Source organism: Centropristis striata, chromosome 19, assembly GCF_030273125.1.
Source record: "Centropristis striata isolate RG_2023a ecotype Rhode Island chromosome 19, C.striata_1.0, whole genome shotgun sequence".
NCBI lineage: Eukaryota > Metazoa > Chordata > Actinopteri > Perciformes > Serranidae > Centropristis > Centropristis striata.
In genome coordinates this window covers 9,335,713-9,356,767 of record NC_081535.1, presented here as the reverse complement: position 1 = coordinate 9,356,767, position 21,055 = coordinate 9,335,713, and the positions used below count along the sequence as shown (strand labels likewise).

The following is a 21,055-nucleotide window of genomic DNA, read 5'->3' as shown; positions in this document are numbered from 1 at the left end:
TAAGGCATAACATTAGTTCGTGCTCACATTATGTAAATTAAAGTTGCAGCATTTATGTCAAGGATATTTGCTGTGAGCAAGAGTGTGACTCAACCCATTTAAAGATAAGGCAGAGGGAGGGAGGAGGTGATTTGGTGTGTGTGTGTGTTTATGGGAAAAAAAGAGGCAGGTATTCACAGGTCTCGGCTTTCTTCCTCTTCCCTCCCCTCCTTTTGTTGCAGATTCCCTCACTGAAAGAGGAACTTTAGATTCTTTTTCAAAGACCCAGGACCTTTAGCACACACAGGAACACCTGAGCCACCCAAACTACAAACAATTTAACTCTCATTTTAAGACGCCACGTCTGCATTCTCTGCTTCTGTGAGTAGATTTTCTTTTTCTTTACATTTTTCTTTTCCTTTTCCTATTTTACTGTTCTGTACTCCCACCCTGAAGCTAGTTTTAATCACAGCCTTGCTGTGTTGGTGGGAAACCTGAATGACGAGATACCTGAGAAGTAAAATAACTTCACCACCACCACGTATTTTATCAGTTAACCTGCCACGCTGTATAGCTTTAGATAATGGACAGTCTTGTCTCTTACATCCTGGAAGTGACCTTTCTCACACTGGTTTATTTATTCTATGGGAGGCTGTAGTGCAACATTTTGTTCGGCAGTCGTGTCACAAGTCGATCTAGTTAGGCGTCACGTCATAGACAGTATAGGTAGCCTATATTTTCAACATTTTGTTACTGTTTGAGGCAGTTTAGATTCAACTTGTTTTATTCGAGGTTCAGTTGTGTCCTTTAACATTTATTTATCATTTGTACAAGGTTTGTTTCTCAGTTGATAACAAGCAGCCCCGAGCCCAGAGTCTCCCTTTGGGTTTTTCTTCACATAGTCAGAGTATAGAGCCGGTCCCTGTATACCTCACACTGTTGATGATGAAACAACAGAGTTGCTAGGAGGGGTACTTCCCCTTGTTTCTCATGTTGGAAGAAGTACTGCATATAAGAAAAATCCAATCACATTTTGTCTTCAGGCAAGATGTACAGTACTACTACAACAAATAGTCTGTGCTATTAGGCTGTCAGGCGCGTTTGGTCATTTGTATGTGATGATTTAAAAGTAAAATATGTCTGAGGGCGAAACACGACACAGCAGGCAGCTCCCACTTCCATGAGCAAGCAGTGGAAATGGTGAACAAGCTCTACTATCAAACACAATATCTTGCTTTTTTTGATACCGGTTTTACATTATTAAAAAAATAGAAATGGAAACACAAAACTTAGTGGTATTAAATTTGTATGTTTTTATATATATGATGTAATTGAGATCCATTTAATTAAAAAAAAAACTCTTGATACCATCATGCTCAGCAGTGGTGGAAAGTAACTAAATACATTTACTCAAGTACTGTACTCAAGTATAATTTTGAGGTACTTGTATTTTTCTTGAGTATTTCCATTTTATTTAACTTTATACTTCTACTTCACTACATTTTAAGGCAAATATTGAACTTTCTACTTAGTTTTAGTTACTTTACACTTCAAGATTTAACATAAAAGAACATGATGCATTTAAAGTGATATTCTTTTAATTACACCTCATAATAGTATAAGAAGTAGTTTAAATTAACCCTACCTTGAGAAAATGCATACACTGCTTACATGAATGCATCAATAATAATAATCCTATAATATACATGGAATATATAAAACAGTCTGAGTTGGTCCATTCTGCATAATGAGTACTTTTGATGCTGAAACTTTTGTACTTTTACTTCAGTATGTTTTGAATGCAGGAGTTTTACTTGTAGTGGAGTAATTTCACAGTGTGGTATAAGTACTTTAACTTAAGAAAGGGATCTGAATAGTTTTGCCACCACTGATGCTCAGTGATGAGATTATCTTATCTCCACATAATCCGTACTGTCCCTATTATAAATGTTTAACCACATTCTTTGTACAAAGCATGCAATTCTAGCATTTCTGTTAGGAACCTGAAGGCAGCACAGTCTTAACCTCCAAAACCGTAAGACCACAAATACAACCATTTTAAACACATTCGTTTTTTAAGGTGTAGACAACAAAACTTCTTGTTTAACCCTCTGGAGTCTCCAAAAGCTCCAAATCCAGACTTCTTCATCACATCCAGACTAGAAAACAAAGCAGCGTGGAGCCCTACTGTAAATTTACCTCTACAGTTCTGGCTGTAAACTCCATGAGGCCAGTTTCAGTTTGATGATGATATACCAAGTAAAATTGGAGACAAGCTCAAATATATTTTGTATAAAATGATAGAACTGGATTTAACCCTCTTATATGTTATATTTGCAACCTTTGTTCACATTTGCAACATTTAAAATTCTTTATTGAGCATGATAGTGTTTTGAAAGTTAAAAAAAAAAAGATTCAAAATCACATTTTATGTTGGACTAAAGGACTAAAAAAGACACAAAATGATTTTTAAAAAATGACACAAAATGACACAAAAAAGACACAAAATGACTAAAAAAAGACACAAAATGAGAAGACAAAATGATAAAAATTAAAAAAAACACAGAAGACACAAAATGACAAAAAAAAAGACACAACAGACACAAAATGACCAAAAAAAGACACAGAATGACTTACAAAGACATGCAAAAGATTAAAAAATTGACAAAATAGCCCAAGACTCCATTTGTTATATGCATCATTGCTCCCTTGTTTGCATCAGTTTGTCCTCGGCATAACTACTATGTCCACTAGGGGGCGCCTCTTACTGCAAACATAAATATAGTTCATAATAAGTTGCTGTACAAAGGATGTGGTTGTATTTTGGGTGGCTTCAGAGCTTAAAATGTGAGTTTAGGCACAATACAATTACAACAATCACCAAACTGTATGAGAGGTGAAATATACCAAATCAAAGTTGGCAAGGACATACAAGGCTTTTTACAGAATGTTTGCAATATTTATTAGTACAATGGCGTTACAATATGTGTCCATTTATAATACATATACAAAGAAACGTGATAAGCTGAATGTTATTTCAAATAAATGTTCTGAATTATGACTATTTCTGCTTTGTTCAGCCAGTCAATCAGATTTGTACCAGAACCTCAGTCAGTTACCACTTAGCTGAGTTGAATGGAGTTATGGAGGAAAGCTACAAAACACCTGCAGACATGTCAGCCATGACTGACTGATCCTGATCCCAGAACATCCACTTGAGTTTACTTACAGAAAAATAACTGTCTTCTCTTCTCTTGTATTTCTCTTTGTGTTTTAGGGTGTGGCCTCGTTCCTCTCATCTCTCAACTCTCCTATTCTCCTTCCACTTATCACTCCCTCCCTTCAGTGTTTCCTTCCTTCCTCTCCATCTTCTACTATGTCCACCTCTTTCCCTCCTCCCCAAGCGAGAGGCATCGACTACAGCCTGCCGACCTGCGGAGAGACTAAGTGCAGTGGCCACGGTACCTGTGTGGTTCTTCCGGGTGGCAGCGCAGATCTGGTTTGCAACTGTGCGCTGGGCTACCAGGGTGAGTCCTGCGACGACACGGTCAACGGGGCCCTGAGTTTACCGCTGACCCTGAGTGTGCTGGCCGTCATCATCGGGGTGGTGATCGTGGCTTTCATCCTCGCAAAGATGAGGCAGAAGCAAAAGAAGAGGAACAGGTACTGAAGCATCTGTTAAGAGCCTTTGGGGGAATAACTGATGCTTATTTCCTTTCTTTTCAAGACATAAATCTTGTCTGGGTGCGGTTAACCTGGCTTAACATAAAGACTGGAAGTAGAGAGAAGCAGCTAGCCTGGCTGAAATGGAAAAAATATGCAAAACATCTAAAGGGTGCTTTTACACCCGGGCTGTTGTGTCTGCTTGAAACCTGTTTTGTCAGTTCGTCTGTTTGGTTTTTGCTGATGAACACTCAAACGAAGAACAGGGGTCTCTGTTCACTTTCAAGTGCACCACAGTTTGGTTCACTGCACATTCTGGATTGAATTTGGGCAAAATTTGAGAATCAACAGCAGGCACAGTGGTAGCAGGCTGGAAAAATGTCTCGTGGACAGACGTGGTCTAATGATGAATCGAGGCCTTTATTGAAATATGGTCAGACGATCACATGAAGTTGCTTGTGGCTACAAAAAAGGTCTTCAAACTATTTGGTGACAGAATAGTGGCTAATGGAATCAATCACACAGCGGATCAATGAAAAAAACCTCAAACAATCCATTAAAGTCACAATTTGCCACAAGTGTCAGCTCTTTCCCTCATGCATCTCAATATACTAGAATATCATAGAAAAGTTCATTTATGTCAGTAATTCAATTCAAAAGTGGAAATAACACATTAAATAGATCAATTGCACACAGAATGAAACATTTCATGTCTTAATTTATTTAATTTCTTCTAATTATAATGAGTGTGACTTACATTTAATGAAGACCTAAAATTCAGTGTCTCAAAATTGTATTACTTGTTATTTATATTACAAAAGACCAATTTTGTTTAATATGGAAATGCTGTCCTCTGAAAAGTATGTCCATCTATATGCACTAAATAATACATTTATTGAGATGCACCTGTTTTCTGTCCAATAGACGAAGGACATTGTCACCAGCGTGACATTTGTTAACAATGCTTGGTGCATTGTACAGTGTGAAAGCAAACCAAAACCAGACTTTATATGTGAAAGCAGTTGAATTCAAGCCAAAGTATTTTTTTCCTAAGAAATCAGTATATTTGACAACACTGGACAGAGCTAGGCTAGTTTCCCCCAATCTAGTTTGTTATACTAAAGCAAAGCTACCTCTGTGCTGACTCCTGCTCCATACTAAAGGCATGAGATTGATTCTGATCCTCTCATATTACTCTTGAAAAGAAAAGAAAAAGGTGTGCTGTCTCAAAAATGTTTGACCATTACTTGTAACACCCAAACAGAAAAACAGGAACCTGGTTTGTGTGTGATAAAGAGAAGAAGAATAGGATGTTAAGACTTAGTAGACTAAGAAATGAGCATTTTATGTTGAAAAAACGTCTCACTCACCCAGTGTTTGATTGATTTAGTCCCAGCTGTATAAATGCACTGGAAGAAGGATTGTGTTTACATTGTAAACATGTCATCCCTCGTGAATTATAAGGGTTTCAAGGTGTAACTTGAAAATGTAGCCAAGCAACAAAGACAGCTGTTCAAAACTGCCTGCAGTGTGTTTGGAATGACTGATGTCAGTCTTTATTTTTACTACAAGCTGTGAGTTGCTATGTGCTGAACTATAGTTCAGTGTTTCTTCACCTGTAGTGTGTTCAGCCAGTTGGCTAAATGATTCCATCAACATAAGATTAGAAAATGTTCAAAAATTAATTTGAGCTTTTGTCTGTTGTCAACAGGATGCTGGCAGCAAAACGTCAATACAACATTGTTGTGTGATGTGGAAACATCTCCTTTATATCTGAGGTAGGTATTCACCTGAATATGTTCCAAGATGCTTGGGAATCACATTTGACTATAAAGTGTGTAAAAGTATAAAGATAATTTAATTACAATATAAATGACGGCACCTTAAAACAAATTTACTTGTGGAATTATTGGAAAGGTACCCTGCGGAGTTTTCTTGTAAACAAACAAAAGTTGTGTTTACATACGATGTGTGTTACCTTGAAGTCCGACAAACACTGTGTCCTCATAAAGCATTTGCAAAAGGATTAGGATGGGATATCGACAGTGTTTACATCCATGTTTACTTGCTCTCTGTCTTCTTCTTCACTGCCTTTATTTGCACATCGCTACATTTGTTGGTGTGTTAAACTGACTTCACACCACTGCACGGCAATCACCCTGAAAACTGCCGAAAAGGGCCGTTCCCCATAAAAGCAAAGCAAAGCATTTTTAAAAGGGCTTCCTGACGGTGCCGGTTATTGGTAGAAAACCAGCATGTTGAACTCTGCATGGTGGAGAAAAATCTGTGCATGTTCAGATGGGCAGCAACAGGAGTGGAAAAAGTCTTCCGATTCCTTACTGCATTCAAAACTGTACTATGTACTGAACGTCTCAAAAGTAAAACTACTCATTATGTAGAATATATTCAAAAAATATTATTGGATTATTATTGATGCAAGCAGTGTTATAATTTTCTCAAGGTTTAGCTCATTTTAAGAATGTAATATACTGTTATGAGGTTTTAAAAATAATTTCAAATCACCTTGAATTTAATCATGTTTGTATGTTAAAAATTGACCTGAAAAGTAACAAACTATATTTTCTCAAGACAAGTCAAGTCTAATTGTATTTCTATAGCACATTTACAGACTGCTGAGCCGCACCAAAGTGCTTCACACAGGGTTAAAAGACGTTGCCTTCAAGAGTTTTTTTTAAAGAAGCAAAAAAGAAGTAAATTTAGGTATTACAAGGGGACACTATTCCCTAGCATTTGCAAGAAGAAGACATTTCTGCAAAAACGTAGTAGAGTAGAAGTACAAAGTTATGTAAATGGAGATACTCAAGTAGAGTATAAGTACCTAAAAAATTGTACTAAAATCCTGAACTTGAGTAAATGTACTACTTCGAAACTGCATTCATCCGTCAGCTTCCCCACGTTGAAATGACTTAAGGTCGGCTCTTCACTGTGACCAAATCTCTGTTAATGGCAGGAAGGGAATGGCTCCCCCTATGTACTGGACAAAAATAAAGGCTCGCACTTAAAACATTGCTCTATAGCAATACTAGTGGTCGAAAACCTCCATAGGGAACCTTCACCTCACAGACTGCTGGCACCTTAAATATGTATCTAAGTGTGGACTTTTATGTCACTATAATTGAAACAGAAAAACTTAAATAATCAATCTGTCATTCTCCTCCAGGTCAACCATGACACTGTGTCCAGTGACTCTCTTGGGCTTCCAGCAGAATTCTTCTGCAGCACACTTACTGCGCAGTTTGTTGAATTGTCTGACATGTGGCTGCTTTTCTACGACTGATGCTGCAGCATCCCAGAAACTCAAATCCTGAACTGCTAAACTGAGCTTTGATGGAGCTTTACAGCGACACTACTTTCCTGCAGTAATTATGTATTTCATTTACTCATTCATGAGGTCACTATAATTATTTGCTTATTAGTGCAATAACTTTTAGATGTCCTGTTTAGTGCTCTGTATCCATTGCCAGTTTATTTTATTTTAGTTTTTTTAAAATGTTTATTCACATCGTTATTTATAGAATTATGAGTTATTGTGGGCATATAGTGCTAGAGAACAACTAAACCAAAAACTGTAACCATCAACCCAACAGTAGATGCAAGTATTTTGGTGTTGTGGGCATAATTCTGCAAGAAATGAACAATCTTTTATGGACTAAATGATCATGATGTTTGTAGTTTGAATGCACAGTGAGAAATGTCAGGATCCGCCTCTCCATGTCATCAAAATCTACTTCATTGTTGTATGCAAAACCCTGTATCCATAGATGAACTGAATGTGAGCTCTAACACTGGCTGCATTTAGTAAAACAATGCAAATGTTCACCTGTTATGTGATGCCTGATGGATGAATAGCTTCTCTAAAATACAGAGACAGCAGGTGTGGCTGTTACAGTGATGGTGAGCAATTCTTACAGCCATGTTTTTATCCTCCACGCTAAAGGAGTCAGTTCATACAGTTTTTTGCAAATCAGAGCAAATTAATTCGGGGTAAGCCTGGAATTTAACCAGATTTGATTTATTACCATTTTAAGAGGACCTAAATCTTTTTTGTGCTTTGTCTGTTTGTTTTTTTACACTTCTGACTGAATTACTATGTTTAATATATTTTTGTAACTCTGAGCTCTATGAGCATTTGCAAGACACTAAACTTCTTAATGACCATGTCTTTCTGTTTTTGTATATCTGGATCACACAATAATAAATGCAAACTTTCTAAATATAAATGTAAATAAATGTATCAGAAAGAATGGAGGATATTTTGATGACTAATGTGTGTGTGCATGCCTGTGTGTGTGTGTGGCAGCATGTGTGTTAGGCAGTGTGAGTGCGCGTATGTGTGCGGCTGCATGTGTGTGTAGAGGTTGTCTCGGGGTGTGACAAATCGTCTGTATTTTACGCGTTGGGAATGAGAACGGGTTGGTGTAGAGTGTGTTGGGCAGCATGTGTGTTAGGCTGCATGTGCGTGTAGAGTGTTAGGCAGCGTGTGTGTGTGTAGACTGTGTTAGGCAGCGTGTGTGTGTGTAGAGTGTGTTAGGCAGCGTGTGCATTTGTACATAAATGCATTGTAAATGGCTGAGCAGTTTTTGTCTTTCTTCTCTGTAGGAAGTGATGGGTCAGAGCCAGTGTTGGGGAGTAGCTAGATACATATACAAAACTGTTTCATAATCAAATTACAAAAAATAAATTGGAGTCCATCACAGTTGCTGAGAAAAATAAGAAAAAGATAATGTATTTGGAAGTAAACTAATTTTAATCAAACATTTTGTCTATAAACTGAAATTCAATTTCATATGTACTATGAAATAAAACAATTATTCTGTGCATCTTTTTGCCATGCAGGAGCAAGACCGCTGGAAAAAACTGCAACACTATGAAGGGTAAGATGGTTTTCAACGGACTCTACATCCAGATAATCTGCATTCATTTGGCAGTATGCAGTTTTTTTTTTTTAATTGGTTCTCTTGTTTGAAATTGCCCCGCCTAATGTCTGCCAATCAAATCAATACCCAGGTACTGGCACAGATGCCTAAAGTGTCAGGACCCCCCCTGGCTTTCACCTGCGATGTTACTCAGACATGCACAAACCACATAGACACAAATGACAAAGTGACGTAAAAAGATCACAAAGAGACACAAAGCCACAGACAAAGACTGTGTGTCTTGCAAAAGTTGTACATTCCATACACTCCACCAAACTGTTTCACTATTCAACTCTTCTTTCACCTGATTCATTTTGAGTGCAACCCATCAATTTAAAATTACAGCTGGCAAATGTGATCCTGACAGTAAAAGGAGCCTCTAAACCAAAAGAAAACAAAGTGCTTTTGTAGGAGAATGAATAATGTCAGCAACCCGAAACTGAAATGTGAGCGCACACCTTCCCAGATCCTGTTTTGCTTCATTTCAAAATTCCTCTCCTACCATAAATGTTTGGCACAGTATAATTCATTCAATTAAATTTGTCTTTTGGCTTGGTTATTCTTTAAAAATAGCCCGTTGTGTTTATTTTAAGATCTTTTATGAATAAGACTTATAATACAAATAGTTGAGCAGCTATTTCTACCTATAGTTTAGATGTCATGTTAGCACTGCACTTAGCAAATGTGGAATTAACTGATCCGTATATAAACTGACCATGCTGCTGTAATTCTCAAGGGCTTCTATCCCAATGGATTTTTCTCTTTGAAATGCATACTTTTGCATAAACTCTGAACATTGAACAAGACATTTTTCAATTACCAAAATGTTCAAATAAACTTCCATGAACATGTTTTGCTTCTATCCTGACGTCAGTTTGCTGTGTTGGCGACCTGTCAATCACAAGGTGGCCACGCCCCCAAATCATACCCTGCTTTATCATCTGTTTTATTCTAAATGGGACGATTATTTACACAGTGAACCACATTATATATCGGAGAAGATTTGAAACTAGCAGTTGAGACCATAATGTTGCCGCAATATTTTTTTTCTGGGGTAATAAGTGAGAAGTCATTGCATTTTGTATTGAGATAGATAGGACCGGAGATCTTTTGTAACTGCCCTTCTTGACCCCTGTTGGGATTTTGAATGAATGCAGCCTTAAGGCACTTCCTAGTAACAGCCAGCTGTCAGTCTGTATGTTGTGCATACACCAAAACATGCACCTCTGCCTCTCTAACCTATTTCTGGGATCCAGTGACATGATAGTATCATCTTCAGTGTTTACTAAACTCAGCAGGAACTGAGACTGGGGATGTATGCTCTGCAGTCATGCAGACAGACCAGCTAACAGGAGAAAATATGTTTCTGTTACTAGGAACAGGAAGGATCTGTCATGAGGGTGATACTATGTCAACAACTGCTTTCCTATTAATAAGCACACTTTGCATGCTTGTTTTACAGAAGCTCAGCAAAATAAACTGTACTTTAACAGTTGGTGGTATGTATGGTGCTTAATTATTAAAGAGAAACAGGCTGTGGAAACAGATGATCAGTCGTGAGCTAAATGGTTGATATGTCACAACTTATTTGGAAATTCATTTTCATCTCCTGTTTAGTGCATTAACTATTTTTCGAGAAAGAAATAAAAAGACAAAAAAAAAACTCAAGCCAGCCTACAAACTTTTATGTGCATTTTCAAAGGTTTTATCGAATTTTGGTGCTTGTTAATGGAAACATGACTAATGTCATCATCCAGAAGTTTAGAATTTAGTTTTTAACCCAAACCCTGAATTTCCACTGAACCTTAACCAAATACTTTTGGTTCTGTTAGAATTTGTTTATTTGCGGAACAGAAGAGAGAGAGGAGAGTAAAATCCTTTTAACTATTTATTAAGCCAGTAATAAAACAGTTAGCATGTACATGGACCTTAATCTGATTAGAAATCACAGTCTATAAGACAGTTAGCTGCAACCACCATCAGAGAAAGGGTGCCTATCTTACTTTTACACAGAGTTTCATAATGTGAATGTGCAACTATCTAATTGGTCAAAACGGTTGGGGCAGCATCATGGTTTAGACTCGGCCCACCCTTGATGACACCCAGACAGTCCTTAGCCTCCTTGGTGTTACAGCTTCTGGTCGGCGTCTGTTGAAGGAATACATTATACACACATTTCTTCGTATCTTGCCCTCTCTATCTATATTTAATGTTCCTCAGAGCTCCTTCTGAGCCCATAACCTTAACCCTCTGGAGTCCATCTATTTATTGAAAATACACATGTTTATTTACAGTAATAACTTTATTTATGTATGATATGTAGACAAGCTGAGAAAGCCAGTTGAAAGTGCAGTCATAGGAGCTTTCACAGTGTGCCATTCATTTTTAAAATGTGAATTTTCTTTCTACAATGAAAACTATTATATTTTTAATTTACATGCAAACAGACTGTAGTTTTATTATTTATTATTTTTTCTTCTGTTCCATAGACACTTGTGTCTTTTGTTTGTATTTTACTTTGTTAATTAAAATAAAATGTAAAATCAGACTGATAGCCAAGTTTGTGTCGAGAAAAAGGAGCCATGCATGTGATGTAAGGACAGACTGAAAGATGCTAAACAGAGACAGAAATGAATGCATAGCAAGTTGACAAATTTGAACCAAATTCTCCTTCAGAGGTTTAAACATATCTCTACAAATATGTCTCTGTTCCATGAATGAGTCTTATATCTGCTTTCCCTCAAGAATGTGCAAAAAGTGTTAACTGTGTGTGTGCTCTTGTTATATTGAATCTGTGTTTTATGCTTGGCTATATACATTTTTAAGCAGCACTAACTAATGGTCATAATGCAGATTATGCTAAATTTTATTAATTCCTAACAGTTCCTAAACCTTAACAAGTAGTTTGTTTAAATTCACAACAATAACCACATGTTTGAAACTGCCTTCCTGTGCGTCAACAAGCATCTCAGTAGCAGCCCCCAGACTCTGGAACTGCCTCCCCCTCCACATCCAGTCCCTGGATGTTTTTAAGTCACACTTGAAGACCCACCTCTTTTCTCTTGCCTTCGATTAAAGTTTTCCTCCGGCAAGTGCAATGGAATAGTGTCCCCTAGTAATCCCTCAGTGCCTTTAAAATTATAACTCTTGCAAGAAATGTCTTTTAACCCTTTTTGTTTCTTTCACCTTTGTCAATCCTGTATTTTATTGCACTTTATGTACTTTTATATGAAGCACTTTGGTGCAGCTCAGCCGTCTGTAAATGTGCTTTAGAAATAAATTTGACTTGATGCCAAATGGTCTTGACAAAGTGTTTGTATGAGTAGGTAATGATAATGGGTTGCAGTGGTTGGGAAACAACATTCAACTTATCTTTGGTTTGCAAAATCCTACAATACTAACTTAATTTTATCATCTGGGTTGGGATAAAATAAGCATGTTTGTTATGTAACTGGCTAAATTAATACTCTGGAGTCCACAAAAGCACCAGCACATTACTTCTGCATGACGCCACGATATCAGCTTCCCTCTAAATGATTGGCTTAAACTACAATCTTGATTTTGATTGATGGTGACAGTAAAATGAAGTGATTTAATATAATTAGTATACATATTTTAAATAGATATCCTCATTTTACCATATATATACTATATTTGCAACCAATGTCAACATTTAGAAACTTTAACTCACATGTGATCTATATGCACTTTATTCCTATAACTAAAACTAATTTGCACATGTATTCCAGGCACTTTATGTATTTGCACTCAGCAGTTTTTTGTCTCCATGTGAAGTTATCTTACAAATTTGACTTCTTCATTGAGGATGAATGTGAGTTTTTTGTTTCTTTTGGGCTCAAAATGTTGATCCAGTAAGTCAAGTAAAAACAAAAAACTATCAGGTCATAAAGGTGAGGTTGTGCTGAAAGAATATACCAACACCACAGCATGGTAAACATTTTTTAAGTCTCAGAATGAAAAGTATTCAAGACTCAAAAGGGTTAAGTACATTTGGTTTGTAGCTTACATTAAATAAGTCAGGTTCATCAACTTACATGTAGAAGTTTCAACCTTTTTGAAGACCAGCTTTTTGTGAACAGAGAAAAGAAAGCTTCTCTGCAGCTTGGGAGGATTAAAAATAAAAAGTGACTTCTTTTGTCACACCCTTAATGCACCATTACTTTTCACCGCACCTCTCTTGAATTGTCATGTTATGAGTCATTGCATTATATGACAATTTACTGGACACCAGTGTGAAACAACACAACTTGACTTTTCAAAATCAAATGCAGAAGAACAGATTTACTTTTTATTTTTTGGTATTAATAGTTTAATATGGTAAATATGTATACACTCTACAAACTGATTTATTACTCAAAAACTGACATTTCTCATATTTTTTTTCCAATCTGCAGGATTCTCCTGTTCAGCTGACTAACCAGGCTCAGTATAGTTGTTTTTACGATTGCACTCATTATGGTTGTATCAGTGCTTTGCTCTCCTGTCCGAGCCTCAGATCATAAAAACTGCAATCTTTTCAGTGCATTCAGCACCTCCTGCAGAGAAATGCACGGTGTTATCTTGGAGGGCAATTTCACAACAAAAGGCTAAGCGGGAGCTACAGAGGGACAATTGTTCACTCTACAGTGTCGCCTTGTTTGAGATGCTAAGCCAGTTTAAACAGAAGAGGTAATGTTGTTGGACAAGATGCTGAAAGAAACCAACCTCTCAGACCGGTTGGGCCACATTGTCTGTGTACGTATGAGGTAAAAACTGAGCAGACCGGAAGGCAAAGACTGTAAAATGTAGCGTGTGTGTGTGTGTGTTTGAATAGTGTCCATAATGACTTTTTGTCACAGATGTTAGAATGCTTTGCTTCTCTAAAATGTTTTAATTTAATGTTATTTGATGTTTAATTTAATTTAATTTCTTGTTAATTTTAGTGCCTGGTTGCAACTAAAGGTACATTTGTTTGGACAAATATAATGATAACAACAAAATTGCTCATAAGAGTTTAATTTAAGAGCTGATATCTAGCCATTTTCCATGGTTTTCTTGATAATAACCAAAATCATTATCAAGTAAACCATGGAAAATGGCTAGATATCAGCTCTTAAATTAAACTCTTATGAGCTATTTTTATTATATTGTCCAAACAAATGTACCTTTGGTTGTACCAGGCATTAAAATAAACAAGAAATTGAAGAAAACAAGGACAATCTAATATTTTTTTCCATGACGCTTATAACCTTTCTGCTGCCAAACAATAACCTCACTGCATTATCATAAGCTATTTCAACTTATCAAATATGAAAAAAAAGTTTCTTTTGCTTTTCCCCCTGCAGTAAAATCTGATTTTTGTACATCTGGTTGAAGAAAATGACTCAGTCATGTGGTATTAGGAAACACAGTGCACATTTAATAAACAGCACTTGAAGCACAGAGCAATTGGGACAACATTGATCACATCAGGATGCTTTTGTTCAACAGGTGGCCTGTTGTCCTACGAGGCTGCATACAGTATTTACAGTATTTACATAAAAAATCAGAAAAAAATGCAAGAGCTTCCTTAAAAACTAGTATTTACAAAAGAGTTCAGCATAATTTGCAGACAATGTAAATTTTCTCGAACAATAATACAAGATTGTTCCATTTTCTCACAATATATCTATATTTATATATAAATTATATCAATATAATATATTTCTCTGGTTGAAGCATACACATATCTGGTATCATAATGATGTTAGAATGAATCATAACCCAGCTGAGCTTATAATAACTCATTCAAACTGCAGCACTGGCTCAGTCCCTCACACATCATTAGCACTGTAATAGATGTATGACTTCAAGTGGCCTATTACTGTCCTAGTGATGAAACACTGTAATACTTAAAGAGGTGTTTAAAGTCATTCTGCCTTAGTTAGTAGCAAGTCTGCAGTAATTTTATTATTATTTTAGTGTTTGATCTCTTGGTGCTGCTCAAATAATCGTACAATATCCCTTTATGGTGTCAAAATAATTAAACTTCATGGTAGTGGGTAACTATAATACTCCAGGCTACAGATTGGTACAGTAGATTTATAGATTTGCAAAGTCATTAAGTAATTACCATGTCTTGTTCCCACTCTCAGTCCCCTTTTGCAAAAACATGTCTGAGTTTTTTTTCCTCTTTTGTAGGTTTATTGATGGAGAGCCAGATGTGAGCTTAAAGGTCAGCATCATAGGGTCTGCCGCCGTAGGAGGTGTTGACGGACCGGGCTGGGGTCTTGGCCCGGGGGAAGGACACATCATCATCCAGGGAGTCCTTAGAGTACGGGACGCTGCTGCTGGCTGCGCTCCTGGCCCGGTTCAGGCTCGGCACGTCAACGCGTCTCGGCGGCTGCTTGCTGAACCGGGTCCCCGTGACCTCCTCGACCCGCCTCTCCCCGCGGTTCTTCCCACCGCAGCAACGGCAGATCCCGATGAACATGACGAACCCGGCCAGGACTTCCATGATCCCGCCGATGTAGCCCAGGATGATGCAGTAGCCCACCTGCACGGTTGCGGTCGGGTTCACGGTCGGGATCTCCTCCAGGATGTGGGTGTACCAGGCGATGGGGATGATGGTCATGACGCCCGAGAGGAAGATCAGCAGCCCCCCGAGGCCGGCCACTGTCCAGTTAGGCCTGTCCTTCCAGCAGCGGACCCCCGGGATGGCCACGGCGATCCCGATCAGCGTCACGATGAGGGAGGCCACCATCAGACCCTGGGCCACCTCGATGATCTGGTGGCTGGTATAGTTGGTGTCCACCAGGCCGCACTCCTGTCTGGTGTTGGTTGAGGTGGCCCTGCAGATGTCCCAGATGCCCTGCTGGATGAACGTATCCGAGGGGGTGTTTGCGAGGTTGTTGAGGGTCCTCCAGTTTGGGGCCACGGTAGCAGTCAGGTCCAGGATCCATCCGCACGGAGCCAGAACCATCCCGAAGATCAGGATGCCCGGGGTGCGTAAAGACAACCGGATCCACTCCTGTGCCGATCGGTTCGGCATGTTGGCAGCTGTTGGTGTTGTTGTTACTCTCCAAATCGGTGTAGTAATTTGGAGTTTTGACAGCTCCAACAGCTGCTCTTAAAAAACAAGTCCGACTGAAACCTGGCAGTGGGCGGGGCTTTACCTGCCTCCCTCCCCGAATGGGACAGGTGTGGCGCGGCAGAGAGCTTTCTCATCTCCACCTGCAGCAGAGAGAGAGAGAGACAGAGAGAGAGAGAGAGAGAGAGAGAGAGAGAGAGAGTGAGAGAGAGAGGGAAGTTTCGCCCAAACTTTTATCATGCAAATGTGAGATGAGGTGATAAAGAACAAGAAAAAGATCCGGAGCTGTCTCATCGGCTTGTTTAAGTTTCCACATCATAAAAGTTCCATATTTATAGTCTATTTTTTAGCCTTAACTCTGATGGATAAACTTTCTCTGTAAAAACAACAACATTTCAGTCCTTTAATCAGTGTTGGAAGAAGTATTCAGATCTTTCACTTAAGTAAAAGTACTAATACAACACAAAAATGACTCCACTTTAAGTAAAAGTCCTGCATTCAAAACTGACTGAAGTAAAAGTAGAAAAGTATCACCATCAAAATGTGCTTAAAAGTAGCAAAAGTAAAAGTACTCGTTATGCAGAATGGACCCACTCAGATTGTTTTTTAGATTCTAAATATATAGTAAGATTATTTGTATAAATGCATTTATCTAAACAATGTTTAATTTGTAAAGACAGGGGTCATTTAATTACTTAATATACTTTTAATAATAAAAAAGAATTAATAAAAAGTGTCTAATCACTTGAAATGAATCATATATTTCATGTTAAATATAGACCTGAAAAGTAACTATAGCTGGCAGATAAATGTAGTGGAGTTAAAAGCACAATATTTGCTTAAAATCTAATGGTGTAGAAGTAAAAAGTTACATAAATAACAATACTCAAGTAAAGTACAACTTCATCCTGCCATGCAGGATTATGAGCAGCTTTCCCACATATTTTTTATTAACAACCCACAAAATATTTGTTTGGTATTCCACAAAACTTTTGATTTCTGTAACAAAAGATTGTAGTCCTTAAATGCTGTTTAAATAAGTCATTCAAAAAGGACAGTCATCTAAATATTCATGTTAAAGGATGCATAAACAAACTTTTTATTGATTAATCATTTTCATCATTTCATCATGATCATCTTTTTTTTTTTTTTAGCTCTTTGATGACTTGAAAACACAGTGGTGAGGTTAATGCAATTAATACAATAAAACAAGACGAAAAAAGTGAAAGACAGACTTCAGCTCTACAGCTTGTGTGTCATGTATATATCGACTGACATATGACTTCATTTATTAGGTTTTTATTTCAACAGCAACAGCAGGTTTCCCAGCAGGTTATCAGGTTTAGTCTAACATGTCAGACGTGGAGATTAGGGTGACTTTGGTTTTAAAATGCCACCGTGGCAGTATGGGAACTGTTTAGTGTAAGAATGTTGTTGTGCAGGAATCATCCGACAACAGCTCAAATACCAGTCTGTCTCTTTGTGTTTGTCTCCTCTCTACTGCCACGTGTCTCCTCCTGCATAGGTCTGTTTCTATTTATGTCTTTGTTTATCCCGTTAGTGTTCAAGGTCCTTTTTTTAAGAATTGGGGGTTGTGGGCAGTGAATGTATCGGGGGAGAGTCAACAAGAGAGTCTCAGCTTTCCAATGATATTCAGTTTATGTAATTCAAAGCCTCAGTATGCACAAATATTCAAATACAGTAGGCGTAAATAGCAAATCTGTACTACATGAGGAAAACTATGTGTTTTTTGTCTTAGCCTCTTATTGTTCAAAGACCTTTTTGGTGGTATGTGCAGTAGGTGTTTAGGGGCCGATAGCAGGTCAACAATAAAGTGTGTCAAGTTGTTCTGGTCAAAAATATCTAATTAAAATGACTTTAATTATTTATTTATTGAAACCTATTATGGTGTATAAAGGGCCATAATATTAGGATTGGCTTTCTAAAGTCCAGTCCAGGTTCAACTGTGTCCCATAAGTTGTTGCAGCAATTTTTGGGTTGACACCATTTGTTACACACATTTGGTGCTAAATAATGCAATTTTATTCATATCAAGAATGGATAAAAATGGGCAGAAAAACCCTTCAGAATATAACATCAATATGCCAAGACCTTTGAAACAACATAGAAGAATCCAGGCTGAGATTTGGGTTCAAAAACTTTGGTCATTTTGGAGATTTCTGTATTTTCAGCGATTGGATGATGAGCACTTCTGTTCTACAAACTGCTGAGAAACCCCCTTACTGTCAATATACCTAGGGAGGCTGCACATCCTCTGAATGCTCTATGTCTCTAGTTTGTGGTTGTAAAGTTTCATGAGGCTGTGATTATCCTAGAGGTCACAGCTGATCATTTTATACAGTGAGGTCCAAACTCAAGAAATGTCTTCACTGCAATGAACTGGCTCCTACTGATGACTAACATCATCCCACATGAAGAGTCTCAGCTTTCCACTGATACCCAGTTTATGTAATTCAAAGCCTGTTTAGGGACCTCAGTGTGCACAAATATTAAAATACAGTAGGCGGAAATGGCAAATTTGTACTACATGAGAAAAACAATGTGGTTTTTGCCTTAAACTGCATGTTATCGGCATCAGTAGAAGGAATGTATGTAAAGAGTAGACATGTGGGAACACAGAGAGCTAATTTTCATTCAGATAGCATGACATCTTTGAAAATCACCAAAATAGCCTAATTTTGCAGCGTTATTTCGACATCTTCCCGATGTCATATTCTAAGTGGTTATTTCACTTTTTCTCTCTTTCTTTTCCTCCCAAATCAGCCTTATATTCTAATGAAAGTAGATTATTTGCAAATGCTCTTCACAGGTTAAATTTCATAGATGCATTTCAACGATTCATAAAACCCAAAACATTAATGTCATTATGCACAAACCCAGAAAGCAGAGTGAGACTGTGACTCTCTCACAGCCATTGACACTATCAGCCCCACTGAAAGTGATTCTGTTTCTAAGGAACTGAATAACCAGACAACATCTGATGAAACCCAGAGACTACCATGCTTAAATTGGCCAATTACCAACCTGTAATGGTCACGAGCATCTCATTAACACTTGAGGCGGATTTTAGGATAAGCTGCTCTGCCTGGAGATATGAAAACAGGCACTCTTTTGACTTTTATTTTGAAAATCTGACACCTGAAAAACTCCTTATTTCACTTGGAAGATATGCAGTGGTGGAATGTAACTAAGTACATTTACTCAAGTATTGTACTTAAGTACAATTTTGAGGTACTTGTACTTTACTTGAGTATTTCCATTTTATGTAACTTTATACTTCTACTCCACTGCATTTTGAGACAAATATTGTACTTTTTACTCCACTACATGTAGCTGCCAGCTTTAGTTACTTTTCAGGTGAACACGAGATTTAACATGAAAAACATGATTAATTTAAAGTGATTAGACATTGTTTTTTAAATTAAACCTCATAACAGTATATTAAGTAAAGTGAGCCCTATCTTGAGAAAATTAAAATGGCAATCAAAACAAATAATCTAGTAATATATTTAGAATGTATAAAACAATCTGAGTTGGTCCATTCTACATAACGAGTACTTTGACTTTTGATACTTAAAGTACATGTAGATACTGATACTTTTGTACTGTTACTTAAGTTAGTTTTAAATGCAGGACTTTTACTAATGTAATATATATATATATAAGACATTTAAATCAAATTGAGACCTGCTGCAGTTTAGTTACCTTGTGTTAAATTCACACATGCATATCACCGTAACTGACAAATTCAAACTATCAAGTCGCATATTCTTGAAGGCGTTGTGTTGTTTTTGTTCACAGAATTGTTTTTCAGGCCCGACGTGAGCTCTGACACACAAAGAGCAGTTGGAGGCAGTATGAGAGATATGTCAACCGACCGACCAGACTGCATACTCGTCCCCTGACACCACAGTCCTGTTTAATCACTTCAACCAGCTGAGTCACTGCTGCAGCAGCTGTCACGTGTGATCTCCTGTCACATCATTCACGTTTTTTGTGGCACACCTGGGCATAAACCCCCCACCCCACAGAGGATTTATTGTGAAACACAGTACATTTCCATATCTAACTGTGTCACCATACTACTTGTGTTACTATGGCTTATACAGTACAGGCCAAAAGTTTGGACACACCTTCTCATTCAAAGCGTTTTTCTTTATTTTCATGACTATTGACATTGTAGATTCTCACTGAAGGCATCAAAACTATGAATGAACACATGTGAAATTATGTACTTAACAAAAAAAGTGTGAAATAACTGAAAACATGTCTTGTATTTTAGATTCCTCAAAGTAGCCACCCTTTGCTTACTAGAATATAAGACATGTTTTCAGTTATTTCACACTTTTTTGTTAAGTACATAATTCCACATGTGTTCATTAATAGTTTTGATGAATTTACAATGTCAATAGTCATAAAAATAAAGGAAACGCATTGAATGAGAAGGTGTGTCCAAACTTTTGGCCTGTACTGTATGTACTTTAAGGGGAGAACCTTTTGAATATACAAAGGAATGAAACTGGAAAGTATGGTGTATGTAAGTGTGACTGAAGTGGAAATTCTGTCTCAGAATATGAGAAAAAAGCTTATAATGATAAAATGACCATTAAAGATATGTATTGTGAAATCCCAAAGATTTTGTTAGGCTATACAGGTGAATAAGGTAAAAGAAACAAAAAGCTAATCCATATCACTGTGAAACTTCCCCAGCTGATTACTCACATAAAGACAATCATTTTTGTGTCAGAAATTCTGATATTTTTTCTTTTAATATGCAAATAAGACATTATCTTATAATAACTTTTAGTGAATTTAGGAGAACTCTACAGGTGGAAACATAAAGTGCAGTAAAAAAAACATTTTTATTCATCTGACAAGCAAATAAGAATAATAGCCTTAAATAAATAAAAAATTGAGAACTGCATAAAGGAATGATGCTTTAGCCTGTAGCATCTCAGTCTACAGTGCAGAAAAGTAAAAAATCAGTGCACCAATGCATCAAATAATAATAATAATAATAATAAATAATTATGTCTGTGGTCGCTTATGAGCTTGATAATTACTTCCTGTGACCCAGTTCAAGACATGTTATTTAAACACACCTTCCAGTCACCCAGTTAAAAGAACTTTTCAAAAGCTTGAAGGTCTTTTATAAACTGGTTTTCAAGTTATTCCAAGTAGCTGAACTTTCCATGATCTTTAACCGTCATTTCAGATAAGTATCTGGAAAATATTAACCTTGATCAATGAGTTTTGCTTTAAATCTATTGTTTTTATTCAATTTTAGACAGCTTTGGAAAATTACATTTTATCTATATTCTTTTTAAAACATTTTATGAATACTTTATTGCAAGGCTTCTTACTTTCACAAACATAATCAGTCATT

At 37.2% G+C, this 21,055-nt stretch overlaps 2 protein-coding genes across 2 annotated transcripts in view; one reads left to right on the top strand and one right to left on the bottom strand.

The window, feature by feature from the left end:
• The first annotated feature begins 233 nt into the window (after positions 1-233).
• Positions 234-7,911, top strand: LOC131992774 (fibropellin-1-like). Its single transcript, XM_059358464.1, has 4 exons — positions 234-360; positions 3,257-3,642; positions 5,354-5,420; positions 6,824-7,911. Exons 2-3 carry the CDS (start codon positions 3,356-3,358, stop codon positions 5,391-5,393), a joined length of 327 nt encoding a protein of 108 aa, XP_059214447.1. The 5' UTR covers positions 234-360; positions 3,257-3,355; the 3' UTR covers positions 5,394-5,420; positions 6,824-7,911.
• A 6,876-nt stretch (positions 7,912-14,787) lies between these two features.
• Positions 14,788-21,055, bottom strand: part of cldn23.1 (claudin 23.1) — a 29,153-nt gene continuing 22,885 nt past the window's right edge. Inside the window, exon 2 of the mRNA XM_059358456.1 lies at positions 14,788-15,791. Within this exon, the coding sequence (XP_059214439.1) occupies positions 14,788-15,609 (822 nt within the window). The 5' untranslated portion in view covers positions 15,610-15,791. The remainder of the gene's footprint in view (positions 15,792-21,055) is intronic.

What these genes read in the sequence shown, in the direction of transcription:
- LOC131992774 (XM_059358464.1), top strand. Translation starts at nt 3,356, where the DNA reads ATGTCCACCTCTTTCCCTCCTCCCCAAGCGAGAGGCATCGACTACAGC. An exon ending in AAGCAAAAGAAGAGGAACAG is followed by an intron (nt 3,643 to 5,353) that starts GTACTGAAGCAT and finishes TGTTGTCAACAG; the next exon opens with GATGCTGGCAGCAAAACGTC.